Source organism: Castor canadensis, chromosome 16, assembly GCF_047511655.1.
Source record: "Castor canadensis chromosome 16, mCasCan1.hap1v2, whole genome shotgun sequence".
Classification (NCBI taxonomy): domain Eukaryota; kingdom Metazoa; phylum Chordata; class Mammalia; order Rodentia; family Castoridae; genus Castor; species Castor canadensis.
The window spans coordinates 11,122,550-11,145,402 of NC_133401.1; the positions used below are offsets into that span (position 1 = coordinate 11,122,550).

Here is a 22,853-nt window from a genome sequence, read left to right on the forward strand (position 1 = left end):
AGGAATTCTTCCTGCTTATGTGCTCTTTTCCTCAAGGATCACAAGAAGACCTTTATAAGAACATATAAAGTCATGGCACCACCCACCCACAATAGTAATAGGATCCTCAAATCTCTCCTGTTTTCTACTGCTCTCCTGCAGCAGGGACAGAAAGAAAGGACTTTAAAGGTAAAGTAGCCCATTTTACTTTTCTGGGGAAATGGCAAGTCTGTTTCTTTATTCTCATTTCTTTGGGAGGAAAAAAAATTCAAGCTTCTTCTTCTTCCTTACTTTAGTTAAATAAATACTCATTCCACAGAGCCTTACTTTGACTTGGAATTTTAGTACAATGATAAATAGAATAATTCTCCTACAAAGGAAAAGAAAAAAGGTATGATCTTCCTCTACTTCTTTTTTCATAAATCATTTAAGAATGAAACCAAATAGTTTCTGCTGGTCTTTTATACTTTTATTGGATTAGTAACAATTTTTGTCTCAATTAAAGTAGCTGAATTTCTAACACTTATATATAAAAAAGCACACTCCCTACTTCAGCATAAATATTAACAGCACCGTTCTATTAAGAAATGAACTTCCACAGAAAAACATACAGTTTAATTTGGTGGGGAAAGTCCTGAACATAATTTGACGCCATGTTTCTGACCATTTAACATACCACTTCTTTCTTCACCTGAAGTTATTATAAATCACCTTAGCTTTTCTCAACAGCTCACAAAATTTTAAGTGATGAAAGCAAGTAAACTTGCTTTGATAATAAAACTAATACTACTTTATGGGTGTAGATAGAAATTAATGATTTATAACATACGTGTATATGTACATGCCACTGAAGTTTACAGATTGAGAAGTCAAGATCAGAGCAATGACTTTGGTAAGTGCAAAACAGCAGCAATGCACACTCACATTCTACACTAAAAACAAGTCCACAAGCATTTGCTACACAATTAGGAGTCCTTTTGGGACAAGGAAGCCAACTTGCTTCATGCATTTAAAACTCCTACTCTTCATACTACTTTAGATCAAACATTTTTCTGATGTTGCTGAACTTTCTACTTTATCCTTCCAGCATCAGCAAGAGGAACACAGTATAATAAAATTTATTTTTGGAGTTTGACTTTAAACAACAAAAAAGGGAAAATAACACACAAACAATGAGTATATCACTTTATAAGCTTAAATATTCTTATTTAAAATCTGGTAAAATTAGCATTGTCAGTTCTACAGTTTTGTGTCTCACCTCCATTTCCCATGCTCTATTATAGAAAAAAGATAATACTATTTGGGAAACTCATCCTGGCTCATGTGAGTATACAGAAAAAAGTTGAGGACTTACCTTCTATGAATACTCGGACTAAATAAAAGCAATATGTTTGTTTTCTAATCATAATTAAATGTTTTAATGTGGTTATTGCTGAAAATGTTGAGGAAGAAGCTTAAATCAATACTACAAAATGCATTAAGACTCAGAAACTATGACCCTATAGAAATAACCCCAATGTATCACCTACTGATTCATTCTTTACTTTTCATTTTGTGTTGCCATATGTAAGCTCCATGTTTTCAGCAGTTTTTTCCTATACTACAAATTGTTCTACTACAAAAGGAGAAGAGTTTTCTTAGTTTTACCATAAGAGAAATAAAAAAATATGTGCTTGCATCTCACAGAATATTAGTTCTGAAAAAGGAAACTAATTTCACTTGTTCTACCACTCTTACAATGTCCTCAAGGCAAAATGGAAAATGTATTTTAAGTGTATAACTAATATTTTTCCCAATTTCATAGGAAGTTTGTCACCTTTCCCTGCAAGACACTGGCTGTAGGACTGCAAAGTACTACTGAGGACCCTTGTTGAAAAGACAACTTGAGTTTTTCAGCAATTTCACATGTGAAGATTCTGGGGCTCTTCATATAAAAAGACCAAGAAACTTGAAAACAGTGACTTTATCCAAACAATGGGAAATAGAGTTTTCTAATACTAGTTCAAGGAAAGCAAAAGTTCTGAAGTTGTTATAAGAGTGACAACCCAAAGAAAAGGAATTTTAGGTAGGTCAGTAGACTGTCACTTCTGAGAAAGGAACAATTTTTTGGTGTAATGTGATCTCCTACTCCTTTCCCTCATCAGAAGATTCCTGCTCCAGCTCAAAGATCAAAGTAGAAAGAACTGCAATCAATTTTCTTGAACTATTTTGAAGCTATATGTCCAACTTCTTATGATCTAGGTGCTGAATTAGGAGCATATAAGCCATAGGGCTTCCACAGAGGTCACCGTATAAGCAGTGTAAGCTGAATATACCAAAGAACCTTCAGGGGAAAATACTTCTTGTGGCTGGGAACCTATCCGGGTTAAAATTTCCTTCATCCATAATCTATCTCTTACCATATATAATGTAACTGAAAAATATTTAAGAAAATATGAGCAAGGAAAAACGTATTTTCCCTAAGACTAGAGGTACTAAAATTATTGCTGCTGTTCACAACTGAATGAAGAGACTTGTGGAGGTGGATGAGGTGGAGGTAGGGAGAAAGGGAGATGAAATTATACTCTATCAATATAAAAGGCTGACATACTAAAATAGCCCAATAGTGCCTTTTCAGAAAAGTTTTAACTTGGCTAAATTGCTAAAAAGAGGGCATAAATCAAATGTTGATCGATACTGATATTAAAATCATCAGATCTCAATAGTACATCATTTAAACCTGAAAAGGGGATTTGGCTCAGTGGTACAGTGCTTGCCTAGCATGTATAAAGCTCCACAAAAACAAAAAACCTGCAATAGAAAAAAGTTTAAGGGAAAATATGTCGTAAGGATTTCCATTTCACTCGTTAAATTCTTAGAAGTCCTTTTCAGTTCTACAGTTCTAAAAATTACAGACTTATCTACTCTGATCTTTTACAACTATTTCTGTAATATTTACTATTATTCAAAGGAAAAGTGAAACAAATGAAATCTATCAGTATGTGTTTTCTAAATTTAAGTTCTATGTTTCTAACTAAGCATGGCCTAAGTAAAAATTTACTTCATTATTTTTCTTTCAAGATATTTTTATCCAAGTCAGGTGCTAGTGGTTCACGTCTGTAATTTTAGCTACTTGGGTGGCTGAGATCAGGAGGATCAAGGCCAGTCCTAATAAATAGTTCATGAGACCCTCATTTTCAAAATAATCAGAGCAAAATGAATTTTAAAAAAAAGAGGAAAACTATTTTATATAAGCACAAGCTTCTATATGCACATAATACTTGATCTAAAGTTACTGTAATGTTGGAAAATGCCTGAAAAAGGTAAAAAATCCAGGAATCAAGCCAGTGCTTCTTCAGAGATGATGGAAGCATGTTAACTCATGGTAAATATGATCATATCAAGTATTTGTCTAATCACAGCACCATCAATCTGTGGGTTACAGAAAAAAAATCATAATTGTGTTCTTTAATCTGGTATCAAATTATTACATAAACTTGCTAGACCACCAAGCTCCCTTCTCCAGGTAGAACTATTTGCAAGACTAGTTACAGCAATCAAAACTAGAAAGTACCGATTTTAGTCCCACTTATGATATCAATATTGAACTCTTAATTTATCCTTTCATCAATCTATTCTTGATGCAGATGGACCAAAAGCAGTAATTTCTGTAAATTAATGGAATCACTATGAGTCATTGGAACCCAAGAATCACAAATTGTTGAAATTTAACAGAAAAGTTCAGAAAGTTTCCTTGGACTATTTGTAAAATAAAGGAAGATATTTCCTAAATACCCAGTTGCAATGATAAAACAGACTAGTCTTTGACAGGCTGACATTTCTACAGCTCAACTCTTTACCCTCTTCCTTACTTGGGAGAGTAAGTTACATAAAGTTTTGTACAGGAAAGTCTCTTAAAATGGGAAAACTAAGAAAAATAATTGGTTCTGCTTATACATAAGTGATTCCCTGTTCCCCTAAAGGCTATAAAAATTGAAATGCAGCTGAGTGTGGTGGTACACATCTATAATCCCAGCCAGTCAGGAGGTAGACATTGAAAGATCAAGAGTTTGAGGCCAGTCCAGGCAAAACTGTGAGATTCTATCTCAAAAACAAAAGTGCTGGGGACTTGGCTCAAAAGGTAGAGTGCTTGCTTAGATTCAGGTTCTGAATTCAGTCCTTAATTCAAAACAAAACAAATAAAAATCCTGGAATGGCATAATCCATTAAAAGAAAGGCTTATGTCCATCAATCTTTGCAAATTACTTAATCAGAAGATTCCAGGGTGTTTCTCCAGTACAACATTTTCTTCCTGTCCACTTTAATTTGACTTTAATTCTGATGGTTATAGAATCTTTAATAAAATTTAGAAAGTAATGAAAGGCAGGTCAACATATGAATGTGAAAGAAACAAAGTATAATGTAAAAAACAGAAGGGAAAAGAAAAGCCACTGTGCCTACCTGGCTTAGAAAGGGAATTATGTTACACTTAGGATGCTAGAAAGCCGTTAACGCCATGTTAAATGTAACTGAAATCTCAGCTTCTAATCTAGATCATTCATATCCCATAGAAATAAGAAACCTATGGTGCTAAACCCACAAGCCTCCAAAGTAATCTTGGTTACTCAACACTCAGGACATTTCAGATACCAGAATATACTCTCCAGTGCCCTTCCTTCCACTTGTCCCATAGCCACAGAAAAGCACTGAGACAATGACTAAAACCTACGAACACAGATCTATGACACTTCATTGTAAACTATCATGCACCTAAAAGCCTAAAGTTGATTACTTATTTTAATCTGGAGAAATGTATGCACACTAAATAGTGAAAAATAAAGAATTTCCCCTAGTTCCATCATCAAATGGACATATAGGAGCAATACTCTTCTCTGCTTATGATGAGATATTTGGTAAAATAAAGAAACCTAAAGGAATCAATAAAAAATTTTTAAATAGAATTTCATTTGCACCAATCTAATTCCTCCTGTGTCATTAAACAGTCAATTCTTAAACATTATAAGAGTTACCTTAATAGTCTCTGCCTCTGCCCTTTAATTTGGCCCAAGACTACTCTTCTGATTTTGATTACCTTCTGATAAGGGTTATAGCACTTTTAAAAAGTCACTCTTATTTTTTTTTAACTTTCTATGTATTATATATTTATGTTTATATGTGTTATTTGTAATTAAGGAACCAATTTCTAAAAAAGAATAAATCATTAAAGATGGGGAAAGAAATCAGTTTGAGTGATGTCTGTACATCTTACTCACTTTGTGACCTTCTATGAGCCAGTTGGCTTCTCTGAACCTCTGTTGCATTTTCTGTGAAAATGGAAACCACAAAGCCTATTTTTTTTTTTGCTTTAAAAAGAGATGTTTATTTGTAATTGACCTATAGTAATTGTGCATATTTATGGGGTACAATGTGGCATTTCAATACATGGCATGCAATGTGTAATGACCAGATCAGGGTAATTGGTCTCTGTCACCTCAGATATTTATGATGTCTCTGTGTTGGGAATCTTCACATTCTCTCTATTAGTTATTTTGGGATTTTCTTTTTTTTTTTCTTTTATTATTCATATGTGCATACAAGGCTTGGTTCATTTCTCCCCCCTGCCCCCACCCCCTCCCTTACCACCCACTCCACCCCCTCCCGCTCCCCCCCTCAATACCCAGCAGAAACTATTTTGCCCTTATCTCTAATTTTGTTGTAGAGAGAGTATAAGCAATAATAGGAAGGAACAAGGGGTTTTGCTGGTTGAGGTAAGGATAGCTATACAGGGCATTGACTCACATTGATTTCCTGTGCGTGGGTGTTACCTTCTAGGTTAATTCTTTTAATCTAACCTTTTCTCTAGTTCCTGGTCCCCTTTTCCTATTGGCCTCAGTTGCTTTAAGGTATCTGCTTTAGTTTCTCTGCATTAAGGGCAACAAATGCTAGCTAGTTTTTTAGGTGTCTTACCTATCCTCACCCCTCCCTTGTGTGTTCTAGCTTTTATCATGTGCTCATTGTCCAATCCCCTTGTTGAAAAGTCACTCTTATACACTCTCAATCTTTCTCTATCTCATCTTGAAATTTTTACTTCTTTTATTTCATTAAAAATTGCTCTCACTCAAAGAGCAGAAGTTGATTAAATGGCAAAAATAATACACACACACATGTATTTATGACATGATATGGAAAATATGAAATGGAATGTGAAAGGGGGAGGAATAAACTTTATTGGCCCATACAAGTGATGAAGGATTGAGAAGGAGAGGCTAGGGAAAAGAATGAGTATGTGCAGAAAAACTAAACTTGAATGATTTAAAATGTACAAATATACTTTGTTATCTCCACCATTTAACTGAGAGAGATATGTACAGTGAGATTCAGGTAGGCTAAAATGAGTTTCACTTTGTAGCTGATGCTACTTGTACAAGATCTATCGTTAGTAAGTCACCATTTAATTCTGCCAAGTCAGACAAGGCTCTGTCTGGTTAGTGTAAGCAAGGTTTTCCATCCTGGGCTGTAGTTTGACCCGCCAGTGCTCAGAAGGCATGCTTGTGATGAACTTGCACACTTTCCAATTCCCCACCTCCAATGGCAGCCAGGGTCTCCAGCCTACTTAGGCACTCCAGGCTTCTTCCAAGAACTTCTTCTAGTTGACTGCATAACACCTGGGGTCCTTCCAGTTCTACCTGCTGAGTTCAGTCTCTCTCAGAGCTGATTAAACATGCCACATGGAAGGAAAGTGGATTAGCCTTCAACTATAATAAGCCCACATGTGTTTCCAAAGAGCCAGCAATGCCACTCAGGGCCATGAGACTTTCTAAAGTAGTTGTTCTTTAGGACACAGTAAATGAAGGCAGTCTTAGTTGTGACACCTGTGTTCACTGCTGGGAAATTAGCAAGGCCTGCTCCTTTCTTAAGGCTTGCCCCTCAGGCTAGATTCTGGGTCAATCTCACTTAAATTTATTGTTCCTAAGATTGATCTCATACTCCTATAGCTAGCATAAGATAAATTTCATTAACTGACTTTATAGTATTAGTGTCTGAAAAACTAAAATCCAGAAAACAGTAATTGTAACTAAAACATGGCTGAGCCAAGCAGGGCTGCTGTTGAAGGTAGCAGTTTTCTCATTGTTCCCAAATTTGACAGTGCTCTGAAAAGGTATCCAGTTCACAAAGAATCAAGATACATAGGCTCTTTAAAATGTAACACAAACATGTGGTCCTATCATACCTTTATTCTGCCTTTATTTTCCTGAGGTAGAAAGAAAATATTTTTATAACTCAACAAGAAATTAAAAGAAACTGATTAATGAAAGAATAAAAACTGTGCAAGAAAAACAGGCTAGGAGGGAAAGTAAAATGAGAGAAAAAGTGAAGGGAATATACAATGAACCAAGAAGATACAATACACATAACCAAAAACTAAGAGCTAAAGAAAATATATTTATCATGATAATATTAATGATTTGGGGTGATATTAGCCATCCCAATGAATCTATTTTCTTCAATGATGATCAATGACAGTAAATGAGCATCAGTGACCTTCACAGCCCTCAACAGGACACAGAGCAGGAAAAAGACAGGAACAAACACTGTGTTTACTATATGCAAGGTGCTATTTTAGACGCCTAACCTGCATTCTCATTTAATCTTCACTATAGCTATGGGAAATGTACCATTCCTAACCTAAGATTTAGATTAACTAAAGTTTAGAGCAATCCACACAACAAATGACAAAGTGGGAGGCTTTCTTTTATTCTCTTCTTTGATATTATATGCATCTGCACCTAATAAAGAAGAATAGGAGAAAGAACAAAAAGAAAGGAATAATTATTTTTTAAAAAATAGTCACTCTCTTACTTCTCTGGATGGGCATGGCACTTCACTAGACTGCTGTAGAGCTGTCTCTTGGCTTGTAAGGCCTCATTAAGCTGACTCCGTTCATCCATAAGTCCTTCTAACATCAGCATCAACTGAGGAAAGAAGAGAGAAGGAGCGATATGCAAGTGGCAAAGTGAGACATAAAGCCATAGTTAATCCTGAGGAAGAGACAAAAGCAATGCATTAACATTCACTATGACTGAAACCCTCCCGGGTATCTTATGACTTAATTGAGCTTTCTACAGTATTTTACAGTTTTCAGTTAATGTTACATTCATCATCGTGTTACATTTTTTAAATCCCTCCTACCCAAAATCAAACATGGGAGCAAGAAAAAAGGAGAAATATAAGAAGCATAGGAAAGAGGCTAAGAAAATAAAGAGGAAAACAAGATGGGCAAGAGAGAAACATAAAATAGGACTTCCTAGTTTTCAGTGTCCATTCATTCAATAAATATTTATTGTGCACCTTCTATGTACAGGCTCTGTTCTAATTCTCGGGTAAAGGTTACTATTTCATGGGAGGAAAAGACATTTATCAGTCATAGCCATGTGTCATTGTGAGCTATATAATATGCTATAAAGATAATGATCTCTGCTAATGTATAACCAGCAAGGTCTGTTTAAGTTAAAATCCAGATTGAAGCTGAGCACCAGAGGGTCATATCTGTATCCTAGCTACTTGGGAGGCTGAAATAAGGCAGATCGAAGTTTCAGGCCAGCTGGGGCAAAAAGTTTACAAGATCCCTCTCAAGAGAAAAAGTGGGCTGGGATGTAGCTCAGTGGTACAGCGCTTGCCTAGCATGTGTGAGGTCCTGGGTTCGATCCCAGCACCAAAAAAGAAAAAATAAATAAAGAACCTCTCCTCAAGAGAAAAAGGTGTGTGTGGTGGTGGTGGTGTATTCCTTGTCATCCCAGCAATGTCAAGAAGCTTAAAATGGGAAGATCGAGGTCCAGACTGGCCTGGACAAAAAGCAAGACACTTTCTACAAAATAACCAGAGCAAAAAGGCCTATAGGCAAGCAGAAGAGCACTTGCCTAGCAAGCATGAAGCCCTGAGTTCAAACCCAGTACAAAGAAAAAAACAGCCGCATTGTAGTAAGAGGAATGGTTATGGAGAGAGATAGGAAGTATAGGCAAGTTTCAAAGTTTGGCATTGAAAAGGTTAGGCAAGAATTAGGGTCTATAAAGGAATTAAGGGCAGAAGCAAGGTTAGTTGTTTGTTTTTCCCTCTTAATTGGGAGAGACCTGATCACGAGGATTCAGTTGAGAGTGACTTATGTATAAGGGTGAGGGATAACTGACTGTGTCCAAAAAAGAACTGCTCCTTTCAGAACTTCAAATGTCAGGAAGTGGCACCTATGACTGCTGTGACCACAGCAGGAAACTGTAGCACAAGGACTCTCTATGAAATACTATTAACTGTCCTCTTTACAAGAGGCTGAGACTGACAGCCTTTTCACTACCTATTTCAAACAAAAACTAAAGTCGCACTACAATAACTTACTTGTTGTCTTCAGTTTCCAGAAATTTCTTGACCCTGGGATTCTACTGAAGCAACTTTTCCCCAGAGAATTAAAACTCCTTGGGTCAGGTGTTCAATAGCTGGTATGTCTTCAGGGTCAACCAGTTTCATTTGAAGTTCCTAGAAGTAAAAAAATAAGTATAGATGTAAAAACAGTGGTAAAAATACTATTCAGTATAGGAGTTAGGGAACACATGTCTTTGAAATAGTTTGTTCTCCTTTCACATAAGAAACTGAGTCCCCTGAACAAGGGACTCACTATATTAACACATTGTTTGAAGGTGCCCTACAGGTATTCTGAGCTCAAACATTTTCAATGATAGTTCAAAAACCTTTCCAAGACCTTTATAAGGTCTTCTTTTATCTGTCGATTTCTGGTCAGGGACTCTAGATCAGCAGCCTGTACCTGCAGCTCCTCTTCCTGCACAGCCATCATTGACTGTGGAGCAGAAAGTTCCATGTGCAGAGAGAGATACTGAAGTCAGTGGGCAAAGGAAACAGTATGTGTCCCAGTTTAACAATGAAGCAATGCTTTTTTCCATTTCACAGCACAATCAGCCAAAACTCAGAGAAAACCAGATCATGGATAGTGCTGTACTAGATTAAATCAGTAAACCATGCAGTGGGGTACCAAAGGATGTTTTACAGGAAGCTATAATAGTTGCCTTTAACAATGTGCACTTTAGTTAACACCATAAAACATATCAAATTTGCCTAATTAGTGAGATTAAAAAATGATCATTAGCAGAAGAGGAAGATTTTCTTTATGTAAGTACTTCAGCTAATAGGTGAAAATATGATAGAATTACAATACCTCCATTTTGCAACCTTAATTAATTAACAATGCATCAAGCAGCAACAGCTGCTAACACCATGGTGATCATCAAACATTACATGCCACCTGATGAAGAGCACGCTATTACCTAAAAGAAATCTTACCAACAGTTAGCACTGTAGGCCCTAAACTTTCAGTGTTTATCCTGCTCTCATTACCAGCAAATGATAAATATTGGTTATGACAAAGTTCCTTAAAAATTATGATAATAGTCATAGATGCTATCATTTATAGCTTTCTATGTTTCAGGCACAGAGTCAACACTTTGCATACATTTAGTTTTTTAACAACCTATAGTTTGGTCCTAACTCTTCCACTTGAATAACCTCTATCTCAATATCTGCCATTTTAGTTCTCATTAGTGACTTTAGCCACATTAGATTTTTCTTACTTTGTCTTGACTCAGGACTTTTAAACCAGTTACTCCCTCAGCCTGAATTATCTTTCTCAGAACTGCCTCCTTCTTCAGGTCCCAGCTTACATGTCATCTGCTCAGGGAACCTTCTTTGAATATTCTAAGGTGATCCCTGCCCATGTTTTCTCACATCATTTATTATAATAGGCAATTATAATATTTATATTCCTCATTTGTTGTTTGTTATCTTCCTAGTAAAAATTAGTTATGTAAGTCCAGGGAGAGAGCTTGCTGATTTTGCTCACTCTCAGCCCAGCACTACAAGATACCCACATTGCAGATGAGTGAATGAGCAAGTGAATCCTCTTGACAATCCTACAGAGTAACTACTCTTCAACTTATAGATAAGGGGACTTCTTATGCCTCGATTTATAGATGAAGTGATTGAGGCACAGGAAATGAAGGAGCTGGGTCAAAATTACAGAACTAGTAAGTGGATCTGGAGTGAACTCAGGGAACAGATTCAGGCCACTACGTACTATACATCCATATAATCATTATGGTAACAGTAAGTTATTTTAAATAAGCATTTTAAAGAACTATTTTAAGATAATCTTTAAAAAAATCAGATGGGATGAGTAATGCACACAAAAGCCAGTATAAGAAGTAATCAAACTTCCTAAAGAAAATAACACTTCTTTTCTTAGATATGCAGAATTTAAGTTATAAGCTATACAAATTTTACACATGTTCTATCTAATTCCATCAATGCTCTCATGATGATTTATAACTATACAAAATTATCTGATGATTTGGGATACTTCTACATTTCCTTCCAAGCTGAAGGAGCTCGGTGACTGTGACTCCTGACATTTCTCTGCCTCTTCAATCATCAGTCTAGCCAGGTAGAGGCTGCATCTTAACAACATAGTGGCAAATAAGTCAGGCATGCTTGACTCTGCCCCATTCTACCAATCCTTAGAAACAACTGCCTACAGGAGGCCTGTTTCCACCATAGCTTCCCTAAGATCAGACTGTCCCCCACAACATGGTGGTGTGCCAAGGCAAAATGCAACCTGTGGCTGGGCAGGTCAATCTACCTGGTTTGGGGGATTGGCTAGCAGGCTCACTTGGCTCTGGCATTAAGTTCTCAACCTAAGACTGTATCAATAATAAAGATGATAAAGTATCAGAACATCTGCCACTAATTTGTTTTATTTCTTACTTTTTCTGAGCATGGGTCTGTTTATTGGCCTGTTTCAAAGTCTGCTATCATTACATATCCCAGTATTTGCTCCACTGAGGAAAAATGAAAACATGAGGAAGAAGATATTTAAACACAGGTTTAAATTCTGGCATAAACTCCTCAACAAGGCATTTAAACTGAGACTCAGTTTCCTCAACTGTAAAATGGGAATACTATCTATTTTTAGGGCTAAGTAAGAATTAAAGAAAACGTTTTAAAAGTGCTTGGCACATATCAGGGAATCAGTGAGTGATAACTACTGCTACTTCTGCTACCACTGTAATCTCAAAACAGCAAGGGGAATGTTTTAAAATATAGGAAAATCTACATAGATTTTAGAAAATACCTATACTAGAGAGAATATGATAATGAGTTTACGTAGCATTGGACTTAGAAGTGGGTAACTGATTAGACATACATACAGTTAAGCAACAGCTAATTATCATTGACTCAAAACCCTTATTCATAGACATTACAATTCTATGATCCTGGAAGTAGGACAGAAGCAAAAAGTGACATTACTCCAGAGTTGGTGTAAATGACAAAATAAGAACAGCAGATGGGAAGGAGCTACAATGTCTGACATGAACAAACAAAAAAGGCAGGGAACAAGTGGATTTTTTAAATGCCAAGCACTCACTCTCATATCCTAAAACTGAGTCACATGAGTCTGCTTGTAAGGAAAAAATAGAGTAATAAAATCAAGAGGTACAATAAGATAACTACATTACAAATATGAATAGAGATTTAATATTACATATCAAATTACAGCAAAAAGGTGTACAAAACCTGAAGAACTGAGATAGTTAAACTTAATTTAGGAAGCTATGACACTGGCTGACCAAACCAGATGCCAGAGCAACATGTAAGTTTTCAGTTGTAGTCTGTACTCTGCAGTGGTCCTAAAATTTCTCCCACATCATAACTGGACATGCAGTTAGCTATACACGGAAGTCAGAGGCAAAGGGATTCTGTAAGGCTGAGAGACCCTTTCTGAGAAAACTGATGGAAAGTACTGACAGGAAGAGTAAAAGCATAAGGTGGAAAACGTATCTGCTGTGTCGTAAGACTTGAGTTTAAATATTAGCCTTGGTGTTTATTCATTATATGACTAATTCCACACACACACTTTAAAAAGAACTAGTGTTCCAGGCTTTTCATCCATAAAATAAGGCCAAGATCATCTATTTTTGTGTACAGTAAGAACCTAGCACGGCACATTGCAATAATGTTTAATGCTTCTAAGTTCCATTTTCATGTGTCTAAAGTCATAATTCTAAGTAGCAATTATAATATAGCACTTCCTTTTCCCCAAGGGCTTTACAACGATTTTATTTAGTTGACAATGAGTAGAGAAAACAGTTGTTTCAGTACTTCAAAAGTTAAATAGGCTCCATTATAAGAACAAGAGCACCTTATTGAGATAAGATTAATATGAAAAAAATTTCTATTTTTCTCCAAAAAGAAAAAGGCATACCTTGCCCTTGGACTCAGGTACTATATATAGAGAACTGCCAAAGAACCCACCTGACTTTCTCTTTCTTTTTTAGCCATGAGTTCAAGTTCCTTTTTGGCATGGCTCAGTTCTTTCTCCAGCCCTGAACACACAGTGCTAGTTTTAATCACTAGAAACATAATGAAATCTCTGCTGCCTCATTTCTGAGAAACTCACTCTGAGGACCATTCCAGCAATTAAACATTATATATATATATACATACATATATATATGTATGTATATATATATATATACACATACATATATATATGTATGTATATATATATATATACACATATGCTTAAATTGTAGCATTATTTGCAATAACAAAATTCAATAATCAGTCTACACGCTGTAGAGGAAAAATGGAATAGACAATAGTATATTCACACAATAGGATATTCTGTACAGCTATAAAAGAAGAATGAGGAAGGCATTTATGAGTTTATGAATGTCTGGAGAGTGATTTTTAAGGATATGTTAAGTAAAACAAGCTAAGTGCAAAAGAATAGGCCTATTAGGAAAAAGAGGAAATACACATGCACATCACATAAATACATACGATTCATCGGTTTACTTTTACAAAAAGACACACAGGAAGGATAACCCAGAAATGAAACTGATTTCCTTTGGGGGATGAGTAGAAGGCAAGGTAAATGACTGTGTTGAGAAATGTTGTCAATATATCAAGACATCAGCTGATAGATCACTTATAAATTACAAAGGGAAAAATTAACATTTACAATACAAAGATATAGCAGTCACAGTACAACTTTAAACAAACAACGAAACTTAAAATTACCAATGATGATAGAAACTGACTAACATGCTGTGATGCAATGCACAGAGAAAGATATTGGTCATTCATATAGTATCCTTTCCAAGAATATTTAACTTGAACCTAAACATGAGGAAATAATCAGAGCCAAATTGAGGAACATTACCCTAGATTCTTCAAAAATCCCAGTGACACAAAAGACAAAAGGATAGAAAAACTGCTCTACTTTAGAGACATGATATATAAGCAAATGCATGACCCCAGAGTTGGGAAAAACATAATTGAGACAAAAGGAACTCTGAATAGACTATATATTAGAAACAATGACTATATCAAAGTAAACTGTATGCATCTATGAGTAAGTTAACTCTCCCAGTCAACAGCCTTTCTTATCATAGTACTATTATCATACCACATCATTATCATGACTCCCTACTTCTGAAACTCCCTGGCAAATATCTTCCTTAAGGCCACCCTAAATATCTACCTTCTGCTTTGTGAAAATCAGAGCAACTTGAGTTTTGCTCCCACTAAGCATAGAGTTTGGTTGACTATGGGGAGTTCAAACCTTACAACTTTAAGACAAGACTGTACTTCAGAAAAACTCAATGGACAGTGCCTGCCCCTCCCAACACTTCAATGCAGATGATCAAGTCACAGTGAGCAGCTTGCATCTTGGAGGACGCCAGGGAGAATGTGTTAGCCCCATGGCCCTGCTGTGCAGAATTAAAAGCACTGTCTCCATCTCTGACCCTGCAAAGCTCTCTGGAGAAGAGAATTAGGATGAAGCTGTGAACCCAGAGCAACAGCCTCTAATCAACAGAGGGCAAAGGCAGCTCTTCTTAGAAGTGACATGTCTTTATTCTTGTGGGGATCCATTATTTTTTTCCCACTAAAAGAAAGAGTCCTGACCAAACCTATTGACACAGAGATACAGAAGGAAACATAAAATTTGACACCTACCTAGTGTGGACCTGGGTATGTTTGTATCCTCTTTAGAAGTTAATGAGGTGCTATTATCTCTGGAGGGTATTTGCATTGAATCCTAAAAATTAGAAGAGTTGGGGGAATTAGGAAGGTACAGGTACTGTGATCACAATGACAGGAAAATTCTCACATAATTTGATATTAAAGTCAGACCTATGCCTTACATGTAGAAAGGGAGTGCAGTCGATATGACTGTCTATATGAATCTATAGTTCTTACTTGATCAGTCTGCTCTACAATATGTGGGCTGTTGGAAGTAACTTCAGCTTGTTGGTTAGAGATGAGTGCTTGGGACATCAACTCTTTCCCTCTTAAATACTGGTGCAAAGCCTGTAATTCTGAATTTCTTTCCATTAGGGCTTGTGCCATCTTCTCTGTAGCAGCCTAGTAAAAAGAAATCACAAATTACATTAGAAAGATATAAGAATAAAGTAAAATTGTTTTCAAATGTTATTTCTTAAAAGCCAACCATTTATAAAAAGCCAGTGGTGCCCCAAAAGAATAATATCCTTGATTTCAGTTTACAAAGAAAAACATAGCAAGTGAGTAGAAAGAAAGTCTTTCATAGGCAGAATATTATAAAAATTAAACGTAATACATCTATCATAGATAAAAGACTATGGAACAGGTTCTGGTAGAAATCTATCAGGCTAAGTGTGAGTCTGATTTGAATTGGGATAACATGACTTTCTTTAACACAATGTTTCTTTGGCCTGAATTGTAATTCACCCAAACATCTGTATAGTTTTTTCTCTTCAGGTCTTTGCCAAATATCACCTTATCAAGTGGGCTTTCCATGTATATCCTATTTAAAACAGCAATCTGTGGTTCAAAGGTACAAACATTCTATTACAAGATGAGCAAGGATTGGAGACCATAGTACAGCATAGTGATTATTTAGTAACATTGTACTGTTTACGTGAAACTTGCAGAGAGTAGGTCTTAAGTATCCTCAATATATAAACACACAAAATGGTAACATGTAGTGACAGATGTGTTAATTGATTTGATTACAATAATGATTTTACAATGTGTACATATATCAAAGCAGCTCATAATTTCTAAGGGATAGGAAAAACTTCCATTTACAATAAGTAAAATTTGGACTATTTTGAGACTTGGACAGAACCATTTTAGAGGAATCAGTATATTATGGTCTCTGTGAAAATTAGGGGAAAATTCATAATAAACAACAAATAAGCTATCTACTTTGATTTACCTAGCATGGCACTCTTTTCTAGCAATGCTGCTTTTAACAGTGCTTACTCAATTAAGGTCCATGAGCCAGAAGTTAGAACTGTGATTCTCAAGTCCCACCTGTGCCTCCTAATGGCTACTTCTGGGGGTGAGCTCAGGAATCTATGTTTTTAAAAAAGCTTTCAGGTGAATCTTCTAGGTGTAAAATTTCAGAAGAAGATCTGGAAGAATGTAATTGTTACTCTTACTAAACTGAACACTTTTTGCAATTTCTATCACCAACTAGGTTTCATTATTTTACTATCAGCTGTATATAGTACTTCTTTCTGACATAGAATACTAATTCTTTCAAATCAGAGAGGGTAAAAAGAGAACTGAAAGACTTGTTAAGGCCTCTTGCCAAAGATTTAAATGGTTTGCAATGATTCTATTTGGTCTATTCTAGAAGTAATTTCTGAAGCACAAAGAAGGATGTTTCTAATAAAATGTGTGTTTACTTCAGTGGGCCACAGAATTAGGTAGAATATAACCATTGCATGATGTAAGGAAGCATTATAAAGTATTATGGTCGAATAACATAGGTAAGACTCTAGCTTCCTATAAAAACTAGCAAGGGAGATTCTCAGCTGCTGGTCCCTGAAATGACAACTAGTAATGTTTGGCCTTAAGGAAAAAGTACACAGAAATGAGGAAAAGATTTACTTCTGATATAGTTGGGTACATTATTTTTAAATCAATATAGTCCCTATACTATTGCAAGATTATTTGTTCTCATCCTGGCCTTTGAAAAACCACAATTATTTTTTTTTCTCTTAGGATAACTCAGATTTTATAAAAGTTAGGAGAAAACATGTAAAGGGTAAATTTTTCCATATTTTGGCTGGAAATATAAAAATATCATTCAACTCTTGTAAATGTAGAACCAAAATCAAAACATTCCAGAACTCCATATTACTTTCTCTCAAAATGATCAGAGGATTAAGAAAAAATGATACATGTATCATTTAGGCATCCTTGCAAACAGTAATGGTCCAAAAAGAATTCACATTTACTGGTGTAAAACTGTAGTTACTAAACTGAAGTAAAGAAGCAGAGTTGGCTATAAAATGAAATAACATTTAACAATAAACACACATAATTGCAATAAATTAAAAGTTTACAACACATGTTACAATGTTCAGAGGCTTCCTATATGCAGAATATAAATGCACTACGTGATATTTTTCTTAATTGTCTCTCCTGTTCCCTGGCTCTCATGGACTGAAGGAAGCCCTGAATTTCCATTTCATGTTCCATGGCTTGCTTGTTTTGATCACTTAGAAGGTCTTGCAGCTTTATTTCCTTCCACTGTAGACACTGGCACAGCTCTTCAGCTATTTCACTCTGCCCTGGTCGAGGTTGCAGAGCAATGTTGCACTAAGATCCTAAAGCAATATACAAAGTGTAAGTCTCTGGAGGAAAAAATTCTCTCTACTACACATCAAAAGACTTGTAAGAAACTATCATAGAAGAAAGAGCTATAAAATGATGGAGAACTACCATGTTTTACTCATTTTTGTTTCCCCAGATCTGTTACAGGCTTATGACATGGAAGGCTGGACATCCATGTTCAGTGAATACCACTAACAATAAAGAAGAAAACATACAATGGCAACTTACATATTATTTTCTGAATTAAGTTCTTTTCCTATTTGGTTGGGGCATGTAACAGTTAATACCAGGTGAGAGCAAAAACAATAAGCTCATTTATTTTCTCCCCAGTATAACTTTAGAGACAGCACAAAATTGTATGTTAAAAAGGAATAAGGAAAACTATATTTATAAGCAGTGAAGAATGGATTCCCTAATCCTGATGTGCTCAGGTTACCCATGTGCTCTTGCTCTGCCTGCCCCCCATTTCCTAGGCCACAAGTAACTGAGAAGTCTTACACACAAGACAGGGCACCTTCTTTCAGCCTCTTCTTGCTTGGGTAGCCGGGCTGCCATAGCAACAGACCAAGCAGGAGGTGTCTCAGGACTCTCCAAGTTCCAGGGGCTGTGAGCCCACTGTGACATCACAACCACGTCTTTCCTCATTGGTCAGACTGCATAGGCACTCCTTCTAAGGACCCTCCCCATCCACTCTCCAGCCACTTGTGTGACAGGGTCCTGGCAAGATCTTCAGATGTGAGCATGGCTTTTCTCCTCCATGTTCCCTCCTCAGCTTGTTCTAGGTGGAACTGGGATGACATTACTCTCCTATTCCAAAGAACTCCAAATCTGGCAACCACAGTTTGGATGACAGGAAGTGTTCTTTGTGGTGAGTACAAAAAATGCCTCAAGCTCTTTGCACTTCCATCAGCCAGGAAAACTCCCTTCACATTGGATGAGGCAAGTTCCCTCTCAGAACAACATTTCCCATCACCTGAGCTTATTCCCTTATGTGGACACAAAGTGTACCACACTGGGAACCAGAGGGCTGTTATTCCAGGCTTCTCTGTTCCTAACTTCATCAAAACATGCAAAAACACACAGTGGCTGGCAAGAGCCTGAAACTGATCACAGGAATTCACTTAATGTCGACAAATTAATTCACTTTCATCTGAGAAATGCACTGGATCACACAGGTGATAGTCAATGAATGCTTAGTATTTCCCAGTCAGTGAAATTGGTACCATATCTCCAGTGAACAGCATCTTTCAGGAATACCATAAACTATGGAGTACCATGAAACACTCGGGAAGGAAATTCATTTCTGCAAAGGTTCTCAGAAGGACAAAAAACTACACCTTTTATTCATGGAATTGAAGACTTAAAGTCAGAACAACTCAAGGCTTTTCCTCAATTCCCAAGTAATTTCTAATTTCTAAAAATCAGTGATGGCAAATTGAAGCACACACAAAGTGGCGATATTCTAATTGTTCTCAAGTAAATGAATTTCTTTGCTTGTATGTAGCAGCATTGAGCAAAATCAGAAGTCATTGAACACCAGGACAGCCTAGTGCATTCCATCAATTTGCACAGTGTAAAAGAAAGAGTTTGATTGAAGGAGTCTTATGCATCCCTAAACAGTGGGTCTACTCAATGAGTGTGAAATAGTTTGTAGTATGAGAATTTATTAGAATGAGCAAAGAAATCAATACACTTGCAAACTACAAATATTGCACACACACACACACAGAGAGAAAATACAAAACCTGTCCATATTCAAGGCATGAGGAATGTTACAGGCAATAGCTGAAAGTCCAGGTGTTATCCTACTGAGGGGAGACTTTTAGAATTTCAAAAAGGACCAAGATAAGAAAAATATGTGAAGTGACATCAATTTCACTAATGTTCTTGGAAGGAAGACACACTGCCACATTTATGCAAATGAACAAGTAAAGTGTAATCCACCAGAGTCTGTGCCTGAAGCAATCACTTGAATTGAAATCCTTTTTAGTAAGCAAATGATGCACATTGCCACCTGTATCATGATGCCTGGACATACACTGCACATATTCCATGAATGCTGAATATTTCCTCCTTACAGAATGTATTAAATTTGATCTACGGAAAATCAAGTTTGAGCAACCCGAAATTATTCACTGCCAAGAAACATTTCTGACCTGAATTTTTTGAAAAAGCTTATCTCACAGAAACTGACAGAAGAAATATTATATAACCAACCCTGCATGGGAGAGCTCGCATACACACAAACACACACACATGCACACAAACAAATGCACAGAAACACACACACCTTCAATGCTCCTCTAATAGCAAATATTCTGTAGTCATTGAATTTCTGGAACTTCATGTAAGAAAAGTACCTTTCAACAGTACCAATACTTAATGAATACCAGAAAACACTGGATAATTAGGTTAACTTCTTCCAACCTTCCTTGCCCATGGTTTAGGGTACCCTGCAGTAAAGAGAAGAATTGCTGTCAGATCAACAGTTGCATGGGCCTCCACGTAACTTCATCCTAAATTGCCAGTCTGCTAGTACCACACTCTGAGAACAGGTAGTCAGGGTGGGCCCATGAAATCCAGGCAGCCTGGGTACCACAATGAGATCCATGGCGGCCTGTTCTGCAGAGTGAGATCCAGACACAGGTGGCACAAAGGCATGTGGACATTCCAAACCATGGGGCATGGAAGCTTAGGCTAGCAGTGAAGAATGGATTCCCCCAATCCTGATGTGCTGAGGTCACCCATGTGCTCCTCATCTGCCTGCCCCTCATTTCCCTAGGCCACACATAACTGAGAAGTTTTCCACACAAGACAGGGGCACCTTCCTTCAGCTTCTTCCTGCATGGCTGGCTGGGCTGCCATAGCAACAGGCCAAGGAGGAGCTGCCTCAGGACACTCCATGTTCTAGGGGCTGTGAGCCCACTGTGACATCACAACCATGTCTTTCCTGATTGGTCGGACTGTGTGAGCACTCCCTCTAAGGACCCTCCCCTCCCAGTCTCCAGCCACTTGTGTGACAGGGTCCTGGCATGATCTTCGGATCTGAGCATGGCTTTTCTCTTTCATATTCCCTCCTCAGCTTGTTCTAGGTGGAACTGGGATGACATTTCTCTCCTGTTCCTAAAACCTCCTAATCTGGCACCCACAGTTTGTGCGACAGGAAGTGTTCTTTGTGGTGAGTATAAAAATGCCTCAAGCTCTTTGCATTTCCATCAGCCAGGAAAACTCCCTTCACATTGGAGGAAGCAACTTCCCTCTCAGAGCAACATCTCCCATCACCTGAGTTACTCCCTTATTTGGACGCAAAGTGTACCACACTGGGAACCAGGGATTTGTTATTCCAGGCTTCTCTGTTCCTAACTTCATCAAAACATGCAAAGGCACACACTGGCTGGCAAGAGCCTGAAACTGACCACAGGAATTCACTTAATGTGGACAAAGAAATTAAGTCACTTTCATCCCAGAAATGCACCGGATCCCACAGGGGATAGTCAATGAATGCTTAGTATTTCCTAGTCAGTGAAATTGGTACCCTTTCTCCAGTGAAAGTCACCTTTCAAGAACACCATAAACTATGGAATATCATGAAACACTCGGGAAGGACATTCATTTCTGCAAAAGTTCTCAGTGACAAAACACTACACCTTTCATTCATGGAATGAATTCATTCATGTGTAACTCTGATCTTCCCATTTCTTATTCTTCTCTATCCCATGCTTTAACATCTCATTCACTACTATTACATGAACACATGATGCTGGCATTCATTGATCACTAACTGTGGGTGGATTTATGGCATTCTTAGAACAAATCTTGAGAGATAGGAATTTGAGGTCAGGAGAAGTTATGCAAATTGCCCAAGTTTTCAGGCTGACAAGGGACAGAGTCACAATTCAAACCCATGCTAAGCTCTTAGCACTTCCCTCCTCAAATACAGCAGCTCCAAATACCTACCCAATTATCTTTTGTGCCTAGGCTTTAAAATCCTTAGCTTGGAGACTGATCTTTACTGTTCAATTAAGTGTCCAGAAAATAGCTGCTGAGTTTAATTGAATGGACTATTTGTCTCAGACCCCTTATAAATACAATCTGATGCATGTGTGTATGAGTCAAAAGAGGCTTAAGCACTGGGATCAAATATGCACCATGGCTCGTAACTATCATTCTTTGGAGTAGTAGCAATACAACTGGTTGGAGTCCTTGTCTGTATCCTCCCCCAGGCTTTTCCAGCAGCTCTACTTCTTTCCTACTACAGGAAGGGATAAACACCCTTCATATACTTCCTCTCACCCCAAACTGCAAGGAAAGTAGTAACACTAATTAGTTGTAACAGGGTGATCATGTCACACAGGTCTCAGCAGGATGCCTGCCATTCTTTGAAATAGTCAGGAAATGCCCTTGATTTAAACATCTGAAGATAATTGAACCAAAGTTGCACCCAAAAACTCTGAGTGGCCTTTAATTCTCTCCCTCACTAATAAGAAGTATTCACTGCCATTTCTTATCTACTCAACACCTTGACAGCCTCAGGCAATGAAGACTTGTACCTGAGGATCCTAAAAGAATAAGTTAAAGTAAGAATTGATAATAAATGGAAGAGCAAGGCAGCCTGAGAGATTGAACAAAAACCTGTGTCAGAAGACTAGACAATACAGGGGTTAATCTGATTAAAACACAATATATACTCATCTGAAATACCAAGGTGAACACCCGTGAAACAATCAACATACACTTAAAAGGTGAAGGTCAGGAAGGTAAAACAGGTCCTGTCTAGGGGTGAGTATCAGTGGGAGGGGGAAGGGTAAAGAGGGTGAAGGCGGGCAAATATGGTAGATGTACTTTGTATACATGTGTGAAAGTAGAACAATGAAACCTGTTGAAATTGTTCTAAGAAGGGGGACAAGAGGAGAATGATGGAGTGAATCTAAGATATACTGTAAATACATATGTAAATGTCACAGTGAATCTTCCCCTATACATCTATGATATGTTAATAATTTTTTTTAAAAAACCTGTGTCTGTTTAAAGGGAGGAAAGAACTGCCCTACGGATCTATAAGCTTAAGCTCCATACCTGGAAAAAATGGGAAAATTATAGGAAAACTGATTTTTTGAAAAAATCAAAGACAAGGATATTAATTAGTGAAAATGAGAACATTTTCT

The 22,853-nt window shown here is 37.1% G+C and overlaps 1 protein-coding gene across 1 annotated transcript in view; it reads right to left on the minus strand.

Moving 5' to 3' along the window:
• LOC109674570 (myomegalin-like) overlaps nt 1–22,853 on the minus strand; it is a 94,071-nt gene that overhangs the window by 55,623 nt on the left and 15,595 nt on the right. Inside the window, 10 exon segments of the mRNA XM_074058633.1 lie at nt 6,542–6,669; nt 7,819–7,931; nt 9,346–9,483; nt 9,707–9,838; nt 13,327–13,411; nt 15,033–15,118; nt 15,280–15,446; nt 17,490–17,651; nt 17,654–17,681; nt 20,228–20,310. Of these exon segments, the coding sequence (XP_073914734.1) occupies nt 6,542–6,669; nt 7,819–7,931; nt 9,346–9,483; nt 9,707–9,838; nt 13,327–13,411; nt 15,033–15,118; nt 15,280–15,446; nt 17,490–17,651; nt 17,654–17,681; nt 20,228–20,310 (1,122 nt within the window).